Below are 24,056 nucleotides of genomic sequence, written 5' to 3'. Positions count from 1 at the left end.
ACATTTAAGGCCATTGACCCATACGCCTCCTCTCCACGGCCCCCGGTGACTCAGATGGGAGTTTACTCACAGAGTACATAGCCTTGACCATCCGGGTTGCTGTGGAGACGTTGGCCGCCTCCTCCTCCAGGCTGTGGGTTTCTTTGTTCACCGTTTCTACCTTGATGTCTGGTTTACCGAGGGTGACACCCCTTCGACCTGGAAGAAAAACACAACCGCCGGTTATAATGTGTGGTAATGTTAAGATAAATGATTGACTTCTTTTTCAGTCTAGCTAGAAAAGTAGCAAGAAAAGAAAACTTCAGCATTATTTTTTGTTTTAAATTTGTTCAGCTTGCCTGGTTCATTATTTGCCTTGGCATGCTGACAGCCTTAAAAGAAATGAAAAATATCACAACATGAACTCTAAAGATATGACAGTGAAAGAATATGCTAAAATATCTCCACTCTACTTGGGCAATAATTTCTTTATCAGGGGTTGTTTTGATTAAAATTTATAAGAAAGATAAATATCGTTTCAGCAGATGTCTCTGTCTGCAAATCCAAGGATGATTCATTATTTGCTTTGTTGTCTTTTATAGACAAACTTCTCAGTTTTAACCACCTTTGTCCTTTCCTTGTAGGTGCGATATTAGTTTTTTCTTATTTGTTTATGTGGTTATCATTTTGTATTCTGTGTCTATATGTATTCTTTCATAGTTTGTGTATCTTGGTATACTGTCGTTTTTAATACATCTGCTTGGCTGGACTTTGTATTTTGGGTCGGCTACTGTTTTGTACGGTGGCCCTGAGAGGCCAAACGGACTGCAACTTAAGAAAACACCAGCAATAAGAAAAACGCTGCAAAAGCACACAAAACACAACGGAAATAGGACAAACGACGACGGGAATAGGAAAAAAACTGATTTCCAAAATCACAAGGGAAGTGTTTCTGGGGAGACAATAACCTGATGGACCAGTTGCAGGAACCCAAAACGATTCATATAATACTTATGACGGATTTTTAGGCTAATAGTTAGGCTAACACACTTACCTCTCATCTTTTCTTTCCTCACAAAACCGATAGATCGTCCACTTCTTTTAAGTGTCTCCCAGCGCAATTAGCATATTTTGGCTCCTGCAACTGGTCCGTCGGGTTATTGTCTCCCCAGAAACACTTCCCTTGAGCTTTTGGAAATCTGTTTTTTCCTATTTCCGTTTTGTTTTGTGTGCTTTTGCAGTGTTTTTCTTATTGCTGGTGTTTTCTTAAGTTGCAGTCCGTTTGGCCTCTCAGGGCCACCGTAGTTTCGTGTTTCTGACTTCAGCAGCTTAGTTTTCTAAAAGTAGACGCTGTGGAAGTGTCTGCAATTTTTATTTTAAAAAAGCCTTCAGAACAAATAGCATACCATGTGAAAGAATCTAATTTTTTTTAGCCAGTTTTCTCAAAAACAAGCAGCTCCACAAGTGGATTTGAAATAAAAACAAAATGATGACGTCCTTTACCTGTAGACTTTCAGCTTCACTGTAGGAATGACAGTCATTTATTAAATATTTTTCCATTTATATGGCTCAAAAGTAATTGGACAAACTGTCATAATTTTAAATGTTGGGAAAGTTTTTAATACTTGGATGAGATTCTTTTGCAGTCAATGAATGCCTGAAGTCTCAGCCCTGAGTTATGTTTCCTTCCTGCAGCCGTTTCAGTCTCAGTTGCTGCTCATTTTTGGGTCATTCTGCATTCCTTTTTTACAGTTTTAATAAATGAGAAGCTGCTCTGTTGAGTTGAGATCAGGTGACTGTCTTGGCCACTCCACAATATCAATTTTTTTTACTTTGAGAAACTCTTTTGCAGCATGCTTTGGCTCAGTATCCATTTGCACAGGCCCGTGCTATAACATTACTATAATATTATTATAACATCCGTGTGCTCTTTCTCTCCTCCATACGTTTCTATTAAACCCTTCAAATTAAAGCTGGAAAACCTAAACCCCACCTTTCCAACACATTTTGTGAATTTAAACTTGGTAAAAGTCAACCTAAAATGTTGATATTAAATATACTTACTGTGTGCAAATGGCTTTATTGAGCTAGGATAAGGCAGTCTTGTCTATAACTGCAAACATGTAAATATTAGGGCAATAAAAGAAGTGTATTTCTATACTGTCTCGTGCAACTTAAAATGCTCAACTCAACATGCTTCAGTCGCAAAGCAGTCAACATTTGTCAGCACAAACAACTCACTTCCACAGCCAGAAACCTTAAAAGTAGAGATTTAAATCTGTGAAGTGTCGCGCTGCATCGTAGACGACAAATGAAAGACTGTTTATCTGGAGCCACAAAGATGTTTGTTTGAGTTTCTATTTCCAAACGGTGTCTTTTCTGTAGAGGTGTTATCAGCTCTGAACCAGAAAAAAATACACTCTTATCCACAGAAAATCCCTCTGGGGACTCTGCCAGTCACCTTCACTGTCTTTCCCACTTCTTTATTTGAGATGGAGCAGCTCAAAATTAAACAACTAAGAGACGCCGCTTGTTTTCAGCTCCCCGTTTAACAGAAGCGTGATTTGTGTTCATAAATACTAATTGGATTGCTGCAGGCTGTAGAAATAACATATAGGAATTCATAATTTAAATACTATTCACCTCTGAATGCTCTTGTTTTCTGCTCTGTTGTTTATGTACTTTATCTAGCATAGAAGCAGCTTATAAATATAAGTCAAAAGAATTAAAAGGGAAATGTACAGTAGGCGTTTTAAGGCAGTTTGCCATATTATATGAATATTCATTAATATCGCTTGCTATATGGCTGGCAAGTGTCCCTTTTTTCCAGGAAAAGCAGAATGACAGTTGTAGAGAGTGGATAAAAGAAAGACTGATAGACACACACACACACAATATAAGTGTGGGCATGCCCCTACACAAACACATTAGAGAGCGACTGTGTGCACTCACTGCCTTTGCGTTGGCGGTACAGGAAGAAGGCGAGCGCCAGTAGAAAAATAAGCAGCAGAAACGAGGAGCCCACCGTGCCACCAGCGATAATTCCCACTGGAACAATATCTGAAACAAACACATGCAGAAAAAGGGTATGGGGTTGAGGGACAGCTGCTGCCTCATTGTTACAGAAACCTGCGCGGATGCAGCGTCGTTTAAGCACAAATCCACTGGTGTTCTAGCTTAATATTGAATCTCTGAGGGCTGCTTCTGTTGATAAGGCGCAGAAGCAGCACCAGTCAGACAAGGAATGAAATGCTTTAAGTGAACATGTGAGGGGAAAATCCAGGCTCCGTCTCTTTTTCTCGCTTTCAAAGATGTTTGGGAGATTTTCTGAAGCCGGCGAAATCTGACAGTTGAAACAATAACAGTTTGACAGAGCATGGAGAAGCCATTTTCTCAATGTAATGTGGCATACCAAGCTCTGGCAATAAAATATGTAACCATCCAGAATGGACTAACAACACTATCTATCTGTTCTCTGGCTGAGGCCACAGCTTAATAATCTTGTTCAAGGGCATTTGAGCTTGTAAGGAAGAGAAGAACATCTTGTTCGGGGACATTAAGTTCCCCGTCTGATTTTTTTTTTCTGTAAACAAATTCAGCGCTTAAAAACTCAGCTGTTTGCCTTCATCACAAAACAAACGACAAAGCACACAACCAACCGTCATCAAATTTGGAATTAAGTTTCTTAATTCTTATGATGAAGATTACGTGATATTGCCTTTCTTCAGTTGAGCCACACACATAGATGAGTGAGGAGCATCTAGAAATGAAGAGATATAGAGATTTTTAATATGAAACATCCAGTTGATATTTCATTCTTTATATTAATATTTTGTTGATGTAAATTCCTGTTGCGCATCACAAAAAGCTCACCCAGAAAAAAATTTTCTTCATGGTATTTAAAGCCCAACAAATTAATTTAACACCTTCCTAATAAATTATTTCCAAAGCCAATTTTTTTGAAAAATTGGAAAGCTGGAGTATTTCTCACAAAGTTTGCCACATCCGAATGATTTATACAGAAACGCCACACCTGGAACCCAACAATGAGAACTTTGCAACTCATAAATTTAACTACAGTTAAAGCGTTTTGCATTCACAAAAGGCTTCCCTCAGAAAAGTCCAGTGTAATGTTAACATCCATGGTTGCTACATATAATCTTTGTCTTCTTCTATGCTTTTGCTTTATGTATGTAAACTTCCACAATGCAGTAGCCAAACAGAAAACATAATTCTAGCATTAAACTAGGAAGGCAAGAGGGGTTTTGTGCTTCTGCCAGTGGAGTAGTTGTGTATCTATGTGTTTGAAAAGGCAAGAACAGCAGCTCATGAAAATTAGATACACATTTATGATATATTTGATAAATATTTTAATTCTGTTTACTAACATATTTACTACTACTTACTGCAATCTGCATTGATCACGCTCAAAATTGATCAAGCTTCATCTGTGCTTTAAAGTTGAACAAGTTATAAAAAAAACAACCTACAACCCTAACTTCAACACAGTCTCTCCATAATGATGCATTATAATTCCATTATGCTAATATTTGAATTGATAATAGCAAGTAAAGATGACTGTAGTTTATTTTCTGTAATGTGTACATGTGAGGAGTACTCAGCATGACCACCATGTTCAACATATGTTTCCCTTCCCCCCCCTTCATACCCTTCTCCTCCAGTGTGATAATCATGGTGCCAGGTCCGAAGGAGTTCCAGGCAGTGCAGTTGTACGGGGAGTGGAAGTCTGACTCCATGACATTGTTGATGGTCAGGGTGGAGAGAACAGCCCCGCCTTGAGATGGAGGTTTACTCTGCTCCACTGTGTACCTCTCCATTAGTGTGCCTTTCTCTTTTTCCCAGACGTTTTCCTTCCACGCCCAAACCTGTAACAAAGATACCAAAGGCCTGACTTCTAAACCTGACAGAGAAGAGGCCAAGGCTATCACACACAGCTGGTAAAATAAATTTTAAGATGTCAGTAAAACATTTTGTAGTTTGCATTTGTTCTGTTTCTTCAAAGCCTCTAAAAAAGCTGCCCAAGTGTACTTCAGTTTTAGATTAAGTTAAGAATAAAGACTTGATATATCTGTAAATATATAAATATGTGCCTAATCAACACATCTCCTCCAAGCTGTATTAATGTGATGCTGATCTAATCGCCAGCATCTGTAATTTGTTTGATTTTTATCTAAACTCCAACATTTTCTGCTGCAATCATCCACTTTAACCTCAGGGATCAATAATGCTGATTTCACTTTTTCACGATAGCCTCACATCAAGGGACGCACACACACACACACACACACACACACACACACACACACACACACACACACACACACACACACACACACACGCACACACACGAGCAACAGATGGGCTGTTGTTAAGACGTGTTAAAAGAGACAAAAGCGAGGAAATACATTTTAAGATCGAAAGATTATATTTTCACACCTTGGTAACTGGTACACTATTCCCCAATTAAAATGTGTGCGCAGAGTTTTCTGAGTGGGTGAGAAAACAGTTCTGCTTAAAAAGAAGAGACACACACAGTGCAGCAAGTGTACACGAGAGGTAAAAACTCGAGCAGGTTTTTCTACTTAAAATCTGCTGAGGTGGAATTCCCAGGGTATTAAATATAGAGCATGACAATATCAAATATACATACACCCAAATGTTGGGCTAATGTACCTCTTAACCTGGCTTGAAAAAATAAAAAGGCGAATGTCTTTAAAGACTCAACCAGGGACGTTTTTTGCAGAACGCTTCGTTTTCTTCACTCTCTCTCTTTAATCGCACTTCCTCACAATAATTATGTTGCACCACCTTTGTCTGCATCTCTGTCCCTCTTTCTCCGTACACACACACACTGCCCACACTTTTTCATACACACACACACACACACACACACACACACACACACACACACACACACACACACAGAGCATCATACTTCATATTTTATGAGTCCCTGTGTCTCTGCATTAAGCCTAGACTATAATGTCATATCACATTATACGCTCTGAGCTCTCTGCCAATGCAGCAGGGGGCTGAAGCTTTCTAAAAGCTCTGATTTCTGTCATGTCGGCGCTGCACAATTGGATAATTGACGCTGAAAGGTACAAAATTTTACTCTCCCTCCATCTCTCTCCTTCTCATTTCGATCTACTTCACCCCCACTCTCTCTGACTCATTCTAGCCTTCAAACTCAAATGGTGTAAGTGGCTTTATTTCAGTTCTTTTTGCTTCTTTTTGTGATATGAGTGCATACTGGTCATCGTATTCTTTTTGAAATTTTATATAAAATGCCAAACCACTTATATTTTAACTTATATAAACCTCACTTTAAATTAAATTTGAGTTTGGTCAGGCATTGCTCTCAGTTACCTTAGGAGAAAAACAGCACACACAGCTGGTATGGCAAATTCAGGCAGATACTCAATTATAGTTTTCTGGAAAGGCAATCTGAGAGAAAGCTTTCTTTAAAAGAAATGATGGTGCTTACTTTGAAAAGGACTTAACTGAGCTTCGGGTGCACAGCCTGATTCTGGATGCTGATTGTCTTTATGTGAGGGTTTGAAATTTATGTGATTATGGTATTTCTAAGTCATACTGATGGTATTTCGTAAGAAAACTGAGTCAGTCTTTAGGAAAAATAGCCTGAAAGTGTTCATTTCACGAATCGCAGTCCTACATCTTTACAAAGTCACACCTGAGCTCAAAGGAAGACCTTTAACCCACACACAGCACTGGAGGAGGTGTGGGTTGTGTAATGCCTTACTCAAGGGTAACTGTATAAAAGCTGATACAAGATTCAAATCTTTCAGCAACACATTTCTGTAACCTTCCAATCAGGTGATAACCAGCTCTGAGTAATGATACATATGAGGGGGTCACAATATAATATCTGCATAATGTAGAATCTGTAGGAAAGGAGCACAGCATATGGTGACAGGTGGTGACTGGTTTCTATCTGTAGTCCACTTGAAGTACATGTGTTATTAACCAGTCATGTTTACGTTTAAATAAATGCACCATTTTATTTATATATTTACAATTTTGCTCTGAATTCACAAATAATGAATATCTCGATAGCTGTTATCAGGTTACTAGAGCCATCGGTCGGATATCCTGAAAACACTCACAGGCTCAAACTTTTAGCTGGTTAAGGCTAAGTAGGTAAACTACCATATGAATACTTCAAGGTGAATATATCATAAATAAATTAAATTTTTGCCAAAAGAAATCTATACCTACTTTTGTTTTTTTTTCCCTTAATTGCAGATCACTTTTTACTCCTGTGTTGAAAAATGAGTCTTACATCATAAGAAGAGGAAGGGATGATCAATACTTTGATTGATCCTGATATAACTAAACTACACCAAAGGTTGTAGACAGTGAAATAAATCTGAAACCAACACTTGGCTGTCTTTGTAATGTGATTGATTCCATCACTGTGAAACTTGTCATGTTTACAGTCGATTCCCAAAATAGAGGTACAAGCATCACTGCATCCCTGAAAGATGGTGGAGGATTCGGAGGAGATGATTCATTTAAAGACACTTCAACATTTCTTTTATAATTTCATTTTTTTTCTCCACATATTTGACTTTAAGAGAGCAGTAAACATGCATGTATGGTAGATATTGCAGGATTACACATTGATGTGAGCTTGGTCTTTTATTTGTAACAGCTAAAGACTTCCTGAAAGTTGACATATACACGTGCATCCACTGACTGAATGTATTTTTTCACTGGTGAAATAGTGGTAATTTGAGTGTCCTACAAAACCCGTGTGGTGACATTTAAAGGCTTGTAGAAACAGCTTTGTCAATAATAGAAAAATATGTCGTAGCTATTTTGTGATGGTGTGAGAGTTACAGCCAATTTCATACCTGCCTGTCATACACCAGTTTGTTGTAAATTGTAAAAACTGCAGGCACGTTTAGCTGTGATTTATTACTTGGATCGTTTAATATGTTTTTGAACATTAAAGTCACAGTGATTTCCACTTTTTAATCACTTTTACTTTTCAATAAAAAGACTTAAAATGTGCAACTCACCGCAAGCCATTCAAACACAAAACCTTTACAAATACTTTAGTAACATGTAACGTGTGGCGTCAATCGAAGCTGAATCTAATCTACTGCACTCCAACATCTCACTGGATCACGCTGCACAGTTTAGTGTGTGTGTGTCCTCTTTCTTTTCAGCCAAACACTACAGCAGCTGTTTTTGATGAGTCACACCTTCCACCACAGAGGAGGAACAGATTGTTCTCCCGTAATCATTGGAGAACAGTCGCTTATGTCGGTCTGTGTGACACAGGCTGGTGAGAGAAAGTAAAAATCATTTTGTTTTCGGGGTGGACGAGGCGTTGCGATCACGATTCTGTGTGAGGCAGATGCAATCTGAAAAGGTCAAGCACCTCTGCAGAAGATTACAACTTCCAAGGATGGACTTACAATCTTATCAGGTGGAGGGGTGCTGGCGATGTAACATTTGATCTCCCCTCTCTCCCCTCTGACAGCGTACTGAACCGGATCACTGGAGATGATAGGGGGGCCTGAACGGGTGAGATAGCACAAGGCAGAGAGAGAGAGGGATACATGCACAGAGAGGAGGATTACTACAATGAAGAAAAACTGTCATTCATTAAAAAAAAATCATATTCATTTGTAGAATTAAGAGAGAACCCCAAAAAGCAAATGAGAATTTTTTTTTCTTATATAGTGTCTGCTATTAGAGGACATTGTTTGGCACAAATAATTGCTTTATTAAGGAAAGAAGAGGTGTATTCTCTAGTATTAATACATCCCATAGACAGTTCTTCAACCTCTATAACTCTATATTTCAGACTGCATTGATAATAGTGTTTCCTAACTCTGGCTATGTGCTCGAAGATTGTACACAAAGAGTTTTAAAAAAGGCCAAGAAAAGCTGAAAGATGCATTCAGAGCTTGGTCATGCAGAAAATCTGTGAAATGTCTGTTGCAGGTGGGTAATTTTAATGGTAACAACAACTCTGAGCAAGTTGCAGAAAGATTTTGCTGTTATCTACTGCTTTTCACAAAAACACTCTGAGCAAAGTCACTGAAAACCTGCTCGCTGCAATACTGTCACTCTCTATCACAGTGAATGAAAGACTGTTAACACAGCAACCGCACTGCAGTGCTCTCCTTTTCAGTAATGAAACCGGGCTAATAAAAGTAACACGCATGTAACGGCGCTTGCATAGCCCACCATCACTCTGTATGAGAAATAAAAATAAATCAGAGTGGAAAATAAAGTTAATGTGAGGAAAATATTTAAAGCTGCTTTTAGCACTGACCTCTGTATTGATTCACAAGTTGAAAATAACATCCAGTCATCTTATTTTCAATTGTCATGCATGGATTTAATTACTGTGTTTCTGGACTTGACTGCAGTGGTTTTAATCATCAGTTCGAGCTCTCGCAACTGAATCCAGCCGAGAAAAAATCTCTGCTGATCTGGTATTTAAAAAAATGATCACATTACTCCAGTGCTGGCAAATTTGCGCTGACTGCCTGTTAAATTCTCTATTGATTTTAAAATTTTATTAATTTCTTTAAAGAATTAAACGGCCTTGCTCTGAAGTATATCAAAGACCTATTAACACCATATATGTCTCTAAATTTCTGTAGATTGGAGAAAGAGGCTCTGCTGTTTTGTAAAAGGAGCGTTTGCCATTCGAGCTGCCCGTGGATGATAACTTTTTAGTGTCTTTCATCTCTCTCTGTTCTTTGTTATTTCTCTTTTCTGCCATTTTGTTGCTATTTTGAACTCATTTAGGTTATTTTTATGTAAATATTATATTTGTATTATAAAGCATATTTAAGTTGATTAAATGTATGACACATGCAATCGTCAGATAAAGTGTGATGCTGAACTATGAAACCAAAGCTGGTGTGCTATACAGTAACCGTGCTCTGCAGAAGTATAAATAGCTCCACTAAAACAATGCATCATGCTTTGCAGTGAGTCATGGGAACGAGGTGGATGGTACAAATACTTTACTGTGTTCACACTAAGTGTCTGATTAGTGAATGAGTGCCAAAATAATCACCAGATCATTAATAAAATGAAAAAAGCTTTTAGCTTTTCATTTGCAAGGACATGCCAGTGATTTTCTTTGCTTGTTTGATCAGGAACTTGGCTATTTAGTGAAGATTTAAGGGGCATTTGTGAACTCTCTTTTTATCACTGTGTTCTTGGTGAATCAGTTTTGATTTATTAAGTACCTGCTGGCCGCTCTGTGAGATTTTGAAATATTGGGTTTTGGCCTGTTCATGACTGAAAAATTAGCTGATTAGATCATTTGGGTCAGGCCGGAATAAATCAGGTCGGGTCGACAGGCCCATACAGTACTGTGCTCCATTCACTCAGTCTCTTCAGCTGTCAGAGCGATTCAGATAGATGCATGCTTACATTTAACACTAGATCAAATAAACACATCCTGCAGGTCTGTGTGGTTTCATTATGCCTTGTTTATTAAGAATTAGGGCTTTGCTTTGTGTAGGGAGATCTCTTTACAAATGTTGAGAGTTTTGCTAATATCGACACTTTAATTGATAATGCAGAGTAAGTGAAGATTAACTGACCGTTGACAGTGAGCGTAACCTCGGTCTCTCCCACGCCAATTCGGGGCACGATGGCCTTGCAGACATACTGGCCTGCATCAGCCTGGCTCACTGACTTCAGATGCAGTTGGTTGTTGTTGCTTAGCACCTGGACGTACACACACAGGTAGGGAAAAAAAACAGGCTGATGAAGAGGAAAAGAACAGAGATAAGCAGACTGGAGAGATGTTAAAAAAGGAGGTTGGAGGGAGGATTATCTATTTTTAATTCATATAGCATGTTGATTTACTTGGAGGGCACCATTAGTTTTTTTTCCCCTCAAGCTCTTTTTAACTTGTTAGCTAAAAATTAAAAATTTAAGATATGAAGATGGCTTTACAACTGAGCAAACATTAACAAAATCTAGGTCCTTAATATAGATGTGCTTATATATTATATGATTAGGACTACAATTACATTAGCTGTTCTCACTTTATAGTCTATATATTTCAGTAATTAATAAGTATTTATAGAAATAATACTTTAATCCATCATGAATGGGTGATCTTAGATTTAAGTTCAAAGGTAACAATGTCTTTTTACCATGCTGGAACCCTTTTTAGTCCAGGTGAGAGTGAGAGGAGGGTTTCCAGACCACTTGCAGTTCAGAGTGACGTCTGCGTCCACATCCACTGTAACCGGCCTGGGCTCCACTACCAGTATGGGGCCAACTGAAAGAAAATAGCAATCCGATCACCAAATGAGCAACAAAAGGGTTCCTACCAAAGTCAAAGTCAAATTTATTTACCGGTATATAGCTCCTTTCATACAAAGCAATTCAATGTGCTTTACAAAGACAAAAAGCAAAAAGCATTAGGGCAAAACAAAAATACAATAATTACACTTATATTTTATGTAAAAGGTACAAAAACAAAATAGTTTTTAATCCGAATTTCAAAAAACTAATAGATTCTGCACACCGAAGACCAGAAAAGCACTTTAAAGCCTATTTACACTGCTTTGGTAGTTTTTGCACAAATTTTAAAATTCCCTTTTTAGTCTTTAAGGTTTACAAGTCTACATGCCCTTGCATCAGACGGCCTCTGAAAATGCTATTGTTTTATGAACTGGGAATGCCCCGCAGAGTCTCCGGTTCTTCTCTTTTATCTGTTCCTCAAAGCAAAACAACAAACATGTAGTGATGCTTTCAGCCATTACACTTCAAGCCACAGCATTACAGGAAGGGCAGAAGGAGCCCATTAGTACTATTATTAATGGCAGTAGTAAAATTAGTAGTAGGAGGAGGAGTATTCACTTTTGCTGTTTTAATAGAATAAAGATTTTTATGTAAATGTATCGAAAATTTTAATTATTACATTTTTTTTGTCAAACTTATTATTTTAGCTATTTTTATGATTTTCAGCAGTCGTCTACACTTTATATTGTATAGAACACATTATATACAATATACAGTACTACAACAATATAAAGTTTATTATTGTGTTTCTCTTTATCATAAAGCATCTTGAGGTGGCTGTTGAGTTGATCTGGTGCTACATAAATAAAATTGAGTTGATTTTCATTTGATTCGTTTAAAAAAAACATGCGATTACAAAGAAGTTTTATTACAGCAGAATTCAGAATTCTGTTCATTTCACTATCATAAAGGAAGACATTTTTGTGCAACATTTTTCTCTTTTTCTCCTTTTTCACTGCAATCTTTTTATGAATATGTCCTTAACTATGAAGAACACATTGCTTCTTTCATATTTTGATTATTTACCTAATTCATTTAACTGTCTTGTTAAACTCAGTTTAAACCGAGAGAAAACGCAATAACAGCCTATTGGGAATTTACTCATTGCGCAATACACGAATGGTGTATGGTAACAATATAAATGCAGCATGTTTTTTTAGACAAATAAAGAGCACAAAGCGCATTCATGTCATCAGAATCCCACTCAGCTAAGAAGTGTTTGCACTCTACTCACAGTGCACGTCCACAAGGATGCTGACGTTAGTGCTTCCCACGGCATTAAACACCTGACAGGACACGGGCTCGGTGAAGAATGAGTGATCTGCGGTGGTGACAAACACGCTTTCTCTGGCTCCCTCCAGCAGCACGCCACCTTTAGCCCACCTGACAGTGAGACACACAGCACAACACACAGTTCAACATGTTTCTAAGCGTTGTAAATCATTGTTATGTAGACCTCCCAGCGGGATATTTCAAAAGCATAATGGGTTTTTGAGGTTATCTAAATGTTAGATTTTCACCATAAGACAATGATTCTTTTTGTATTATCAATTAAGCTAACATTTACACGACTTTAATACGAAAACCTGAGGGAACGATTGCAAGAAATTTCTCTTCATTTCTGTTATCCGTGCTGTATCTTGCCAGATACCTGACTCAAAATCAAATAACCATATTGCACATCGTCCATTAGATGACATTTAATGTTCACTCAGTAGGCCTAGTGCCTAAGTACCTGGCAGTGTTCCCACACAGGGACCCTCTGTTGGAGTCTCAAACCTCAAATTACAACCATCGTGTTAAACTCCAGCATTTTGCAGTTTTAGTGCTTCAGTGCTGTCACTTACGATAAAAGTCAGCGTTTAGCTGTACAAATGTTCAGTACTTTTATCAATTCTGTTCTCTAAGCAGAAATTGCTATTCAGGAGCAACAGCAGGGAGAGGGTATGAGCGCACTCACACAGATGAAAGAAAACATATTGGCTTTAAACATCTTATCTGCACTGCAGGACGAGCATCAAAAAGTTTCTCATAGCCTGAAGTGAACAAAAACCTATAAACACATATTAAAAAAAAACCCATCCAGACCTGTAGCCCATGATAGGAGGGTTGGCAGTGGCCTGGCAGGTAAAGGTAACCCTCTCTCCCTCAAGGACAGAGCGAGGCTCGATGGACAGGGTCACGGTGGGAGGGTCTACACAGGGAGAGATACACGTTTGATATATATTCTAAATGAACTTAACAATAATGTGAACATAAATTGTATTTATAAAATATGCATATAGCAGATGGCAATCCAGAAGTACCTTGAACCTTCATTCTTTTAAATGTTCAACGAGGGACACCTCCTATGGTTGCAAAAGGAACTCTGGTAGTAAAGAAAACTCTGGGTTCCCTTATTCCGAAACCTCAGTGAACACGTTCTGATGAGTTTTTTGTTCTCATTTGAAAGTTTCGGTCCTTAGTGAATATAAAAGCGTGTTCATTTTATATATTACAGTCCCCATTAATATCCAGAAGAACAATAAAGCAGATTATGACTTAGGGTGGGCCTAGCATGTGAAAGACAAGCAGCTACTGAAAGAGCAAGTTTCCCAGATCTGCCCTCTGCTTGAAATTTCTAAAATGCTGATGGAGAAAATGCTTAAAAAGCCAAAGCTTAAAAACACTGGACTCTGCAAATCAGAATTCACAGCGGTGCCTTTATCTTTTATATAGAGATCATGAGTGTGAATAATATAATGACTGCATACTATATGAACAAAAGTACTGGGCCACCTACATATTACAGCCTTGGAAATCTATGCTGTGAAGCGCACGGTGCACAGTTTTTGTGCTGATGTTGCATGAATGCCAGAGGAGGTTTGGAAACCTGCAGTTATTAAGTCAGCAGAGTTTTGGGAATGTGTCTGAGTTTCTATAGTTTCTAAATGCTTTGGAATAACTCATCTCACAGCTGATTTTGGAATATTTAGGACGAACAGTGGCATCCTATTACAGTGCTACACTTAATCTCAGTGAGCTCTTTAGAACAATCCATTCCTTCACAAATGTTTGTGAAAGGCAGGCTGCATGCCTAGGTGTTTGATTTTATACATCTGTGGATATGGGACTTTGATTCATATAACGTCGTTCAAGGAGAAACTTTGGTTACCTATAGACTTCTGCACTGATCCTATATCTTAAGTAAAACAGTTATTAAAGCTGCTTTTTCCTTCTTGACAATAACTCCTATGTTCATCACCATAAAAACTTTCTGGCTCACCGGGTGATAAAGTACAGTAGATTCCTGAACTGCTTCGGGCCTCCAAATATGTGCTAAAACAACACAAATCAAGCTAAATCCATTTGGAAGACATCCAGATTTGAGAATGTATTGAACATTACTGACATGTATATTATTTTTTGCTGGTAATTACTTCAAGTTGGTGAGTGCTGGCACAGCTAATTAAAAATATTTACTGATTTTGCAGTCTGTCTGCAAAAAATACTCTCTGCTTCATCACCAGAGCATCTATGTGTGTTTAAAAGTCTTGCAGACAGGAAGAGTAACATACGGTGAACATTGAGGGTTAGGGTGGTTCGTTTCCCCATAGGTACAGCTGGATTGCTGGCCACACAGGTGAAATTGCTGCCACTGTCTGTGTCGACTGGTGTGATGGGCAGGTAGCTCCTGGTCGTAACCCTTTTCCTGTCTGGCAGCACTTCCTGTTTGACAAAGAAAAAGGCAGAGACAGGGCAAGCATTAGCAGGGGAGACGACAGGATAAGAGGAATTTAGGGAGAAGAGCCCACAGAGTAAGATCAAAGAAAAGATACACAGAGGAGAGGAAGGATGAAAAAAGGAGAAATAAAGGTAGAAAGTCAGGTGGGGGAAGGAAAGAGACACTGGTGAGTTACTAATGGAGCCATGAGAGATGAGAAATAATTGAACATAAATAGAAATCCATGGACAAAAATAGAAAAAAAAATATTAAGTATGTGAAGTTAAGAAGGAAAAGAAAGATGTAGGAGAAAAGAATTGATAGATGAATCAATAATGTAAACAGTCCTTAGTGGCAGTCATAAAAGAGACTCCATAAATCTTCTTCTGGCAAACATGAACATAAAATCCAGCTTTCTTGGAATGAGGAGGTGGCATTTTTTAAAACGCAGCCACCAAATCTGTCAAGAAACTGTGTACAGCTTTCAATGTAGTTTAAATGCGTGGTCAGTAACAGGGTAATATAAGAGCAGCATGTAATATGTATGAGCATGTGTGGGGGGCATAAAGCTGGCTGTGATGAGATGTAAAAACATCTGTGTTTGAGTGCGTGAGTCAGTGTTTGCTGCTGCATCTCTGTGCATATAAAAGCGCAAGTGTGCATATGCGAGCGAGTGTCTATGCGTGCGTGCACTTGCAGACCTGCTTTCATGTGTACAGGAGAATATGCGGGATGGCGAGGAATCTGAACATGGAAGAAATGTAACACTGCGACTGTGTGCAAGGTGTCACCAAATACATTTCCTGCCTGTATGTGTGTACAAAAGAAAATCTCTGGCAGTGGGTTAATAAAACATGTCTTGGATCTTTGTGTCTTTTAAGTTGTGTCACGACTGAAAAGCGAGGAATGCAAGAGATGTCTGGAAAGCATGTGTTCTGCTTCCGGGTAGAAGGCATGGCTGACACTCGCAATATAAAGTCTACTGAAGTAAGAGTGTAATTAAACACATGTGTTGAGTAGGTGTGCAAGTGCGACAGTATTTTTTTTTCTAATACAAAAATTACGAAATACCACAAGTACATCTACTTAACCACTAATTTTAATTAGCTGCCCCTGCAGACTCGCTTTAGTGCATCAACTGAATTGTTAAAACACATAAAAATAGAGTCTGTGATATTTTCTAAGACTCACTATGGATGAATGAAGCAATGCATAGCAGCCCAAAGAGGGAAATGCGATGTGCTCTTAGTTTGTTTGTTCTAGTATTAGTTGTTTTTTTACCAATTAACAATTTCATCTGCTCAGCAGCAACATGCTGTGTTAACACTGCACATTTTGATGTCTCTCTACAGCTGACAAAGAGCAGGAAATTTAAGACTGAAAGTTTGTCGTGTCCTCTTTTAGCGAGTTTCATGGTTTAATTTTCATTTCAAAATGTAAGAACTTTGCTCTAACTGTGGCTTTCTCAGTGTGAGGGGAAACAGACTTACTGAAATGTCTTTGATTTAGCAAAGACATTTCAGTAATGTTTCTGCACCTTTATTGCTGCTACTATAGCCAAAAAAGCCCATTGAAAGTTTCTGTCTGTTGATTTGTAGGTTAAAATCCGTAACCATTAATCATTTCTTAATAAATATGGTGAGTGTATTGTTGACTAAATAGTAAGGAGCGCTTTGTGTGAAATACTAATGATCGGCACACTATTTCTTGACTGGAGGACTTCTGGGAAGCCGCCTGGCCCGAGGTGTGCATACTGTATTTACCCGTCATAACAAGCCTCCAGCAAAAAAAAAAAGCATAAAAACAAATAAACAGACAGAGTGGATTATATTACAAAGATTGCATTGTTCTACAGTTTGTATTACATAGTCTTACAGCGACAAGTGAACTCATGATCATCAAAATCATCATTATGTGAGCTTTACAAACTCCCCTTGGAAAAAAACACACACACACACACACGTGTGGCTGCTATTATCTGCATGTGTGCATGGGTGTGTATGAGTCACCGTGGAGTGGTAGGCCCCCTCCGCAGGAAGGCCATTCTTGGTCCACTGGATGTGTGCCGCAGGCTTGGCCCCACGAGTCACACAGGTCAGGTTGTGTGAAGTACCAGCCATCAGCAAGAGCTCAGGGGATCCCTCGACCACTGGGTCCTCAGGTGGGACTGAAGGGGTGATATGCAAATTCATATTTTAAAATGACACATTTATGTAAGTGTGAACACATAAATAAAGAAAAAAACTTTACATATACATATAGTAAACCATAAAAACACATAATACTGTAAAAAAAACTTTCATACATATCAAAAGACTAGAGGCATGATTTTCATGTGTTTCTTTTTTAGGTATTAATGTCCTATTTAACACAATTAGCTTCTTGGTTAAGCTAACCGTTTAAAGGAGTTGTTCACCCTCAACTAAATGTACATATTTTCCTCATGCATTTCCTCTCCTGTTTAATCTACTGCTTTTTTATGGTTTGAGTTGCCCAGTTCTGGAGATACTAGCTTCACCCAAGTGCCAAAAACAAGCAAACAAACTAAAAATCAGCAGCGATGTCTCTCTCCAGAAAGCATGACCCAGTTACTCATAAAAAAATTCCACAATTTTGTTGTGAGCTGTTTCATAGGAGCTATTTTCTTACCTCTGTCTGCATCCGCCCACCAAAGGAAGGATGCAGCTAGCTAGCTCAGCTAAGGAGGTCGTCTTTAATGTTTACACCCTGTCACACTGTCACTAGAATGAGTTTCTCATCACGAGTAGATGCACGCTACCTTCTGCACAGAGGTATGGTCATTGCATGTAGTTTGGTAGAATAAAATTAGACCTGCATAAAACTTCTAACTGGTTTGTCGCCTTGCTTGGTTATATTTAAGGGAAAGCAACTTCTAGCCAATATCTCTAAAAACGGGCAATTTACCCCAAAACTATCTAAATGGACTAACAGCACAGCACAATGTGAAAATACATACACATTGGGTGAAGTATTTGGCAAAGGTTAAGATGTCCCAGGTTATCAATCAGATTGGCAGCACTATGTGATTGTAAGTAACACCTATTTTCTTAATTATTTACTTTATCATTTACCAAACCTTCTAAATCTTGGTAAGCAAAAAATAGAAATGCTGGTTGCCTAACCTGCAAGTATACAGCTGCAAAAGTCTTTCTTAGTTTGAATTCTTGTGCGTTTATAAAACCAGCACACTGCAGGGACATTTTGAAGCTAATAGGTGAGACCTATGCGTTGGTTAATTTGTTTTCATGCAATATTTTGTGTATTAGTGCAAGCTGAACTGAGAATTTTTTTCTGTCAGACATCTTCCTGAAAGGGTTTGGGTAGTGGCAGCTCAGTTGTTTTTAAAGCTACAAAATCTCAAACAGCACATTTGGGATTATAACAAAAGCAAGCTGGCACAGAGGCTTTGTAGAAAGAACAATTTCTGCAATTTCCACTTAAATGTTAAGGATGTGGGAGATTTATATCCTTATGACAAGGTTGGTTTAATGAAAGCAAAAAGGAAACCCAGTACTGAGAGGATTCAATGCATAATTACTTAACTAGTTTGAGGAAAATCAGAAAAATGCACCAGGAGAAGACCCCTGTATCAGTAGCAGCAGGGTACTTACTGAGTACATTGAGCTTAGCCCTCCTGGAGCGCAAGGCGGCCTCTGTGGCCTGACACTCATAGAGAGAGTCATCAGAAAGCTCGGCGTTGGAGATCTCCAAGTTGTACTGGCCGATGTCGAGAGAACGCAGGATACGATACCTGGGCCACGCTGTTGAACAAACCAAGAAAACTTTCAGTTAGAGAGCATATAACTCACACTGTGACTCATTTACTTCGGTCTGTTTTTATTACAGTCACATACTTTTTCATACATAGTGAGCCAACTTCAAGGGAAGACTGATTGTTCTGAAATGATTGTTGGAGTGCAGGAAGAGACATTAAACGCTTCAATTACAGACATGAGTCATCACAGCAATACTGGATTCACTGAATGATGTGTATCTGCTGTTTCTGAGGAGGAAAGTATATATATTTTTAGAAATACTCTGTGATGATTTCCTGTTGTGAAATATTTTGTTTCCACGTCACTTAGAAGAAAACAAGCTGGTATTCGTCACATTTACCCTTTCTTGTGAAATTGTATGTTAAAAGTTGTTGTTAAGCTATCCAAAATCTGAAATTACTAAAAAAGTTTAGTCTGTGCTACAAGTAATAAAATAATAAAAAGAAATGTTGCTAATTTAAAGGTGGCATTCATCTGAATTCAGTAATATTCCTAGATAGATAGTAGGCCTTTCTATCTAGTCTCTTATTTTCTGAAAAGACATGTCACTCTTGAATTTTTTAGGTGATGTTTTGTAGACTGTAGACAAATGTCATTCACCTGTTTTGTCGGGGGGTTGCAGTCAAAAGCTTAAACGTTATGACTATAAATTAAAACTCTGTGTGTGTCTGTAACAGAACATGTGTCACAAAAAACACAGTTTCTCAGTAATATTGGTGAATTAACCATTTAAACTGTAGTTCCTTGAGGTACTTGTCATGCCTTTTATATAAAGACCAGAAACGAAAACCCAAAAACCTCTTCTCCATCTTCTCTCATTCAGTTTTTAATATTATTTCTGTCCTTTGTGTAACTGTGCAACAGAGGACTCAGACCTGATTTGTTCACAGGATAAAGCAAATGTAAAAGCTCTTTTGAAATGGATAAATGCTGAACCCCGATTGTTTTACATCCATCACAGGCAGAGAACAGAGAGCAAGGCGACACGTATTTATGGGAAAGTGTCAAAGCTTTTTATCATAATACACAGATGACATGATTTATTGAAGACCTTTTTTCATTAACCACAGCATCTGGAAATCACAATGATATGATATGCCCTCTACACAAACAACACAAGGGGGGTAATGAATGCACGAGGACACACGCATAACGGCAGTATAGTAACACAGTTAGCGATAAACAGCTAAATGGTTTTTGTACTAACACTGATCAAACGTGGCCACATATTCAATAACGCCACATCAATTCCTGCAGAATTACGGACTGAGCTGTTCCAATTACAGCACCCTCTTTTTCTCTCTTTGAACCCTCAACTCGCAGACAAAGACATAATTGAGCGTGACATCCCACTAGGGGGCACTCATTGATCCTCCGTGCCCAATCCTAACATGACATCATGGATTCAGATGGCAAAGGCAGGCAAGCAGGCAGGCAGTTGGGGTGCAAGGAGGAAGAAGGAGGTTGGGTGGAGGGGGACAAAAGTATTAGTGGAGATTACATCATCCACTCCAGCACCTCGCAGCATAGCAACCACAGAGGTGAAAGCACCCTGGGGAGAAGGAGAAGAAGGAGGAGGAGGAGGAGAGGAGGAGGAGGTCTAGGATGAACAATAAACTGCCACCACTTATGCCTGCAGGTAGTGAGAAGATGCATGTGTGTTTTGGGTATTTACGTAAACATGATCCACACATGTAGGTGGCTTTACACTGATCATATATTAACTGGATTTAAATTTTATTTATCTGACATTTTACAGGCGCAGCCAGGTGATGTCTAGAAGCTGTTTTGGTCTGTGAATGAACGCAGATCTCCTGCGTATGTGTGGGTGAGCTAACTGCAGGTGAGAATTGCACTGCACAATCTGTACGCCTACACTGTCATCCACAGCTGTATGTAATCATACAGGGCGCATAATAACAACCACTTATACATCATACAGCCAACATCTGCACCTTAATGGATCACCAATGAATTAATAATCTTTGTTGGTGCAAGTGTTTGCAACTTGCAGACTTCATGACATGGCTTCAAGTTCAGGTTATGAGATGAGCAAAAGGCTGAGTGACCGTATGTCATGGCGGGAAGAATGGCAGCCGACGACTAAGCATAAAAGATGGACAGAAGGCGATGATAGATGGTTGAGAAGCAGGAAAAGAGACAAAGAGGACAACATGTTTATCAAATGTGTTTGTCAGCAGGTCCACGCTGTAAAAGGCTACGAGGACAAAGGGAGCATTACCAACAACAAAATGAGAGCGGGAGGAGGAAGGGACGGCGATGGGACCGACAGAGAGGAGAGTGAAGAAATAAAAAGCAATAGAGGGGATCTGGGAAGCCAGCAAGTGATGGTGAAGCTGTAGTTTTAAAGATGAAGGAGCAGGAAATAAAAACAGTGTGAGGGAGAAAGAGAGAGCGAGAGGAGGCGAGAGAGAAGTGCAGACCTTTACTGAACCTGTGAATTAAATTGAGTTGAACACAAGATTCGCATCACATGTCAGATTATCACTTGTGTGACTGTGTGTATGTGTGTGTTTTGTGTCAGTGTGTGTGGGCGGTGTGTGCGTGTCTGTGTGGGTGGATGGGTATGTGGTGTTTTTTGCGTGCTATACAGCATGTAGCGTTCTTTGTAGATGAATTTACAGTGTTATGAGAAATGTGATGGGTGGTTTAGAGCTGAAAGTCTGTGAGTGCTAATGTGATATTTGTAAGTGCTAATACAGAAGTTTTTCTCTTACATTTTGTGAGAAGATGAAATTGCACATTACAGCCAAAAAAAGGCAACATTTTCATGTATAAATAAAAGCTTTCCTAACTATTTATCAATAAATTGTTTAAAATAGCTTGAATGGCAGAATGAATGAAAGCTGTGTAGTTAGTTTTTCTTCCATCTATCCTTTTTCTGTGGATTATGCAGAGTTGGATCAAGGTGGTTGTAGGCTTAGCAGGTAAATTCTAATGTTTCTCTCCTTAAAAACATTTTTCAACCCCTACTGAAGGATTCGGATGTGTCCACAGGTCAGATGAGTTGTATCTTCTGTCTTGGGTCTACCCTTTGTATCACAGGGTCACATACCAGATGGAAAATCAGCTGTGAAAGCATCAGCTGTGAAAGCATCCAGTCAGAGTTGCTAGAATGGTATTAAAATCCTGGGACCGGCTCAACTCGATCCCTTCGCAAAGGAGAACCAAGTCCTCTCAGAGACCCCTCGGTATTTTCAAATATTTCACATTGCATCTAAGAACCTCAGCAGCCTATATTCTTTCAGTCACTACCCAAAACTTGACCCTAGGTGAGGAGACTGACTGGTTAATAGAAAGCTTCACCTTCCAGTTCAACCCCCTTTCCACCAAAGTGCTCTGGTACCATTTTTGTGAAATACTGATCCCTTGATACTTCAGTTGACACATGTATAAAACACATGTAAACTGGAAGAACAATTTTTCCATCACACCTCAGTAACTCTTCCAGCATGAAGAGTTAGTCTAATGTGGTATGGCAGGAGTGAAGCAGGATTAATCCTTAGTCCAGAGTTCAACAGCCAATCAGAACCTCCCTTTGAGCACCATATATGAGCTTAGCCATGGGATGCTGAGCAATTACCTTACAAATTATAGCAGACTCCCTTATTCTGGTATCCTGTTGTACAGACGCTGTCCCCGAGCTCCACACGACATGAAAATGCATCTTCGCCTAGACGGTTTAACAAAGTCCGGAGCTTTCAGACTCTTGTGGAGAATTTAAGAGCTCCTTCACTACTTCTGAAGTTTTGCCTCCTCCACAGAGGATGTGTTAGTGGGATTCAAGAGTTTCTGAAAGTGCTCTTTCCACAGCAAAACAATATCCTCAGCGTGGATTACTGCTAAGCATAGCCTGGGCTAAGACTTGCTTTCCTTTTGCTGAGTAGTCTGAAGGTTTGTCAGAACTTCCCTGGATCAGCTGAAAGTTCTTCTCCACAGACTCCTTCACTCGTCCTGCATTTAAATTTTGGATACACAATCACCACAGCTACAGCACTTTAGACCTGCTGGTATGGTCTGATACATCTTCCAGGCTAACTAGTAGAAATCAGTAATACTACAGACTGCTTAGACCTTATATTTTACACTGCAAGGGTATATTTGCAATACTCCCAAAAGTCTATTCATTTAACATAACATGTGAGTTTGAGAAACTCAAAAATCATAATCACAGAATATTTTTTTTAAACTTATGAAAGTGTCAAAGGTATTTCTTAATTTTTGACACTTGAAAGTTGTCTTACTGCTGAAGCTAACGCATTTCAGTAGGTGCAACTTTACCTTGAAGACACCTTTCGCAATTTCATTATGGCTAAGTGAGCAGTTGGCGAGGTTTCGCAGTCAGCGTTTTCCATAAAAAACTATCTGTGATCACAGCAATCTGCTATAGCGGCAAAAGCAACAAGGATTTTTGTGCAGCACCAAACACGTGTTTATCAGGTATGTTTTTCCATCGACAGCAAAACAACTTTCCACAACGACCAGCTGATTGGGAATACACGTTTTTCCGAAGCTGCCTGTGTTTACCAAGGAGTCTCTGATTGGTCTGTAGTCTGGGGACTGGGGATTTTAGTGATCAATTTCACCGTAACTGCTAGCAAATGACCAGGGAAAAATCATTTTTCACGAGTAGCTAGTGATTTCAAGCCAGTTACCAATTGGTTTGTAGGGATGTATAACTGCAGCCTTAAACAATAAACAATTGATTTCCAATAACTTGAATTGGGTAAGCAGTTAAGAATATGGGTGGATGGAGAAGAGCTTTCATGGACTGTTAGTTAGAATGGAGGTTTTTTAGAAATCATCAGTTTCTTTTTTCTACATGCTGTTTTTTTTCTATACTTCTCAAAAAAGTAATCATCTTATTTGCATTTTTATTTATGTGTTTGTATATTATGTATAATTGTATAGTTCTCTTTCTTTCCAACACTTTCATTTGTATAAATCAATAATGCACAGCCGATGAAGGTGAAAAGATATGGTAGTTACCTGATTATTGTGTTATATGGATGTTAAATCTGAATACTTGATATGCTGCGCATTCTTAATTCTATTTCAGTGAGCCTATCAGCTCATTTTCTTCCCTTTTATTTTACCTGAAAGTTATCCTGGACAGAGGTCTATAAGCAGCCTTATTCATAAGCAATGCGAGCATTCAGTAAGCCACAGTGGTCAAAAGCTTGTTTGCATATTTTGAAGAAAATCAAGATGAGGTT

At 38.8% G+C, this 24,056-nt stretch overlaps 1 protein-coding gene and 1 long non-coding RNA gene across 3 annotated transcripts in view; one reads left to right on the top strand and one right to left on the bottom strand.

Annotated features, from left to right (window-relative positions):
• kirrel1b (kirre like nephrin family adhesion molecule 1b) overlaps positions 1–24,056 on the bottom strand; it is an 80,040-nt gene that overhangs the window by 8,251 nt on the left and 47,733 nt on the right. For both annotated transcript variants that reach the window (XM_026148658.2, XM_026148659.2), the window contains exons 3-13: positions 18,655–18,804; positions 17,032–17,189; positions 14,877–15,027; positions 13,408–13,513; positions 12,554–12,702; positions 11,166–11,293; positions 10,605–10,731; positions 8,448–8,548; positions 4,649–4,865; positions 2,932–3,039; positions 71–198 (exon numbers count right to left, since the gene is read on the bottom strand). In XM_026148658.2, the coding sequence (XP_026004443.2) occupies positions 71–198; positions 2,932–3,039; positions 4,649–4,865; positions 8,448–8,548; positions 10,605–10,731; positions 11,166–11,293; positions 12,554–12,702; positions 13,408–13,513; positions 14,877–15,027; positions 17,032–17,189; positions 18,655–18,804 (1,523 nt within the window). The remainder of the gene's footprint in view (positions 1–70; positions 199–2,931; positions 3,040–4,648; positions 4,866–8,447; positions 8,549–10,604; positions 10,732–11,165; positions 11,294–12,553; positions 12,703–13,407; positions 13,514–14,876; positions 15,028–17,031; positions 17,190–18,654; positions 18,805–24,056) is intronic.
• LOC145421672 (uncharacterized) lies at positions 20,384–21,301 on the top strand. Its single transcript, XR_013903023.1, has 2 exons — positions 20,384–20,662; positions 21,021–21,301. It is a non-coding gene; the product is annotated as an uncharacterized LOC145421672 (long non-coding RNA).

The sequence above is a fragment of the Astatotilapia calliptera genome, chromosome 18, assembly GCF_964374335.1.
Source record: "Astatotilapia calliptera chromosome 18, fAstCal68.1, whole genome shotgun sequence".
In the NCBI taxonomy this organism is placed as follows: domain Eukaryota; kingdom Metazoa; phylum Chordata; class Actinopteri; order Cichliformes; family Cichlidae; genus Astatotilapia; species Astatotilapia calliptera.
The sequence above is the reverse complement of the archived record's forward strand: the minus strand, read 5'-3'. Positions and strand labels throughout refer to the sequence as shown.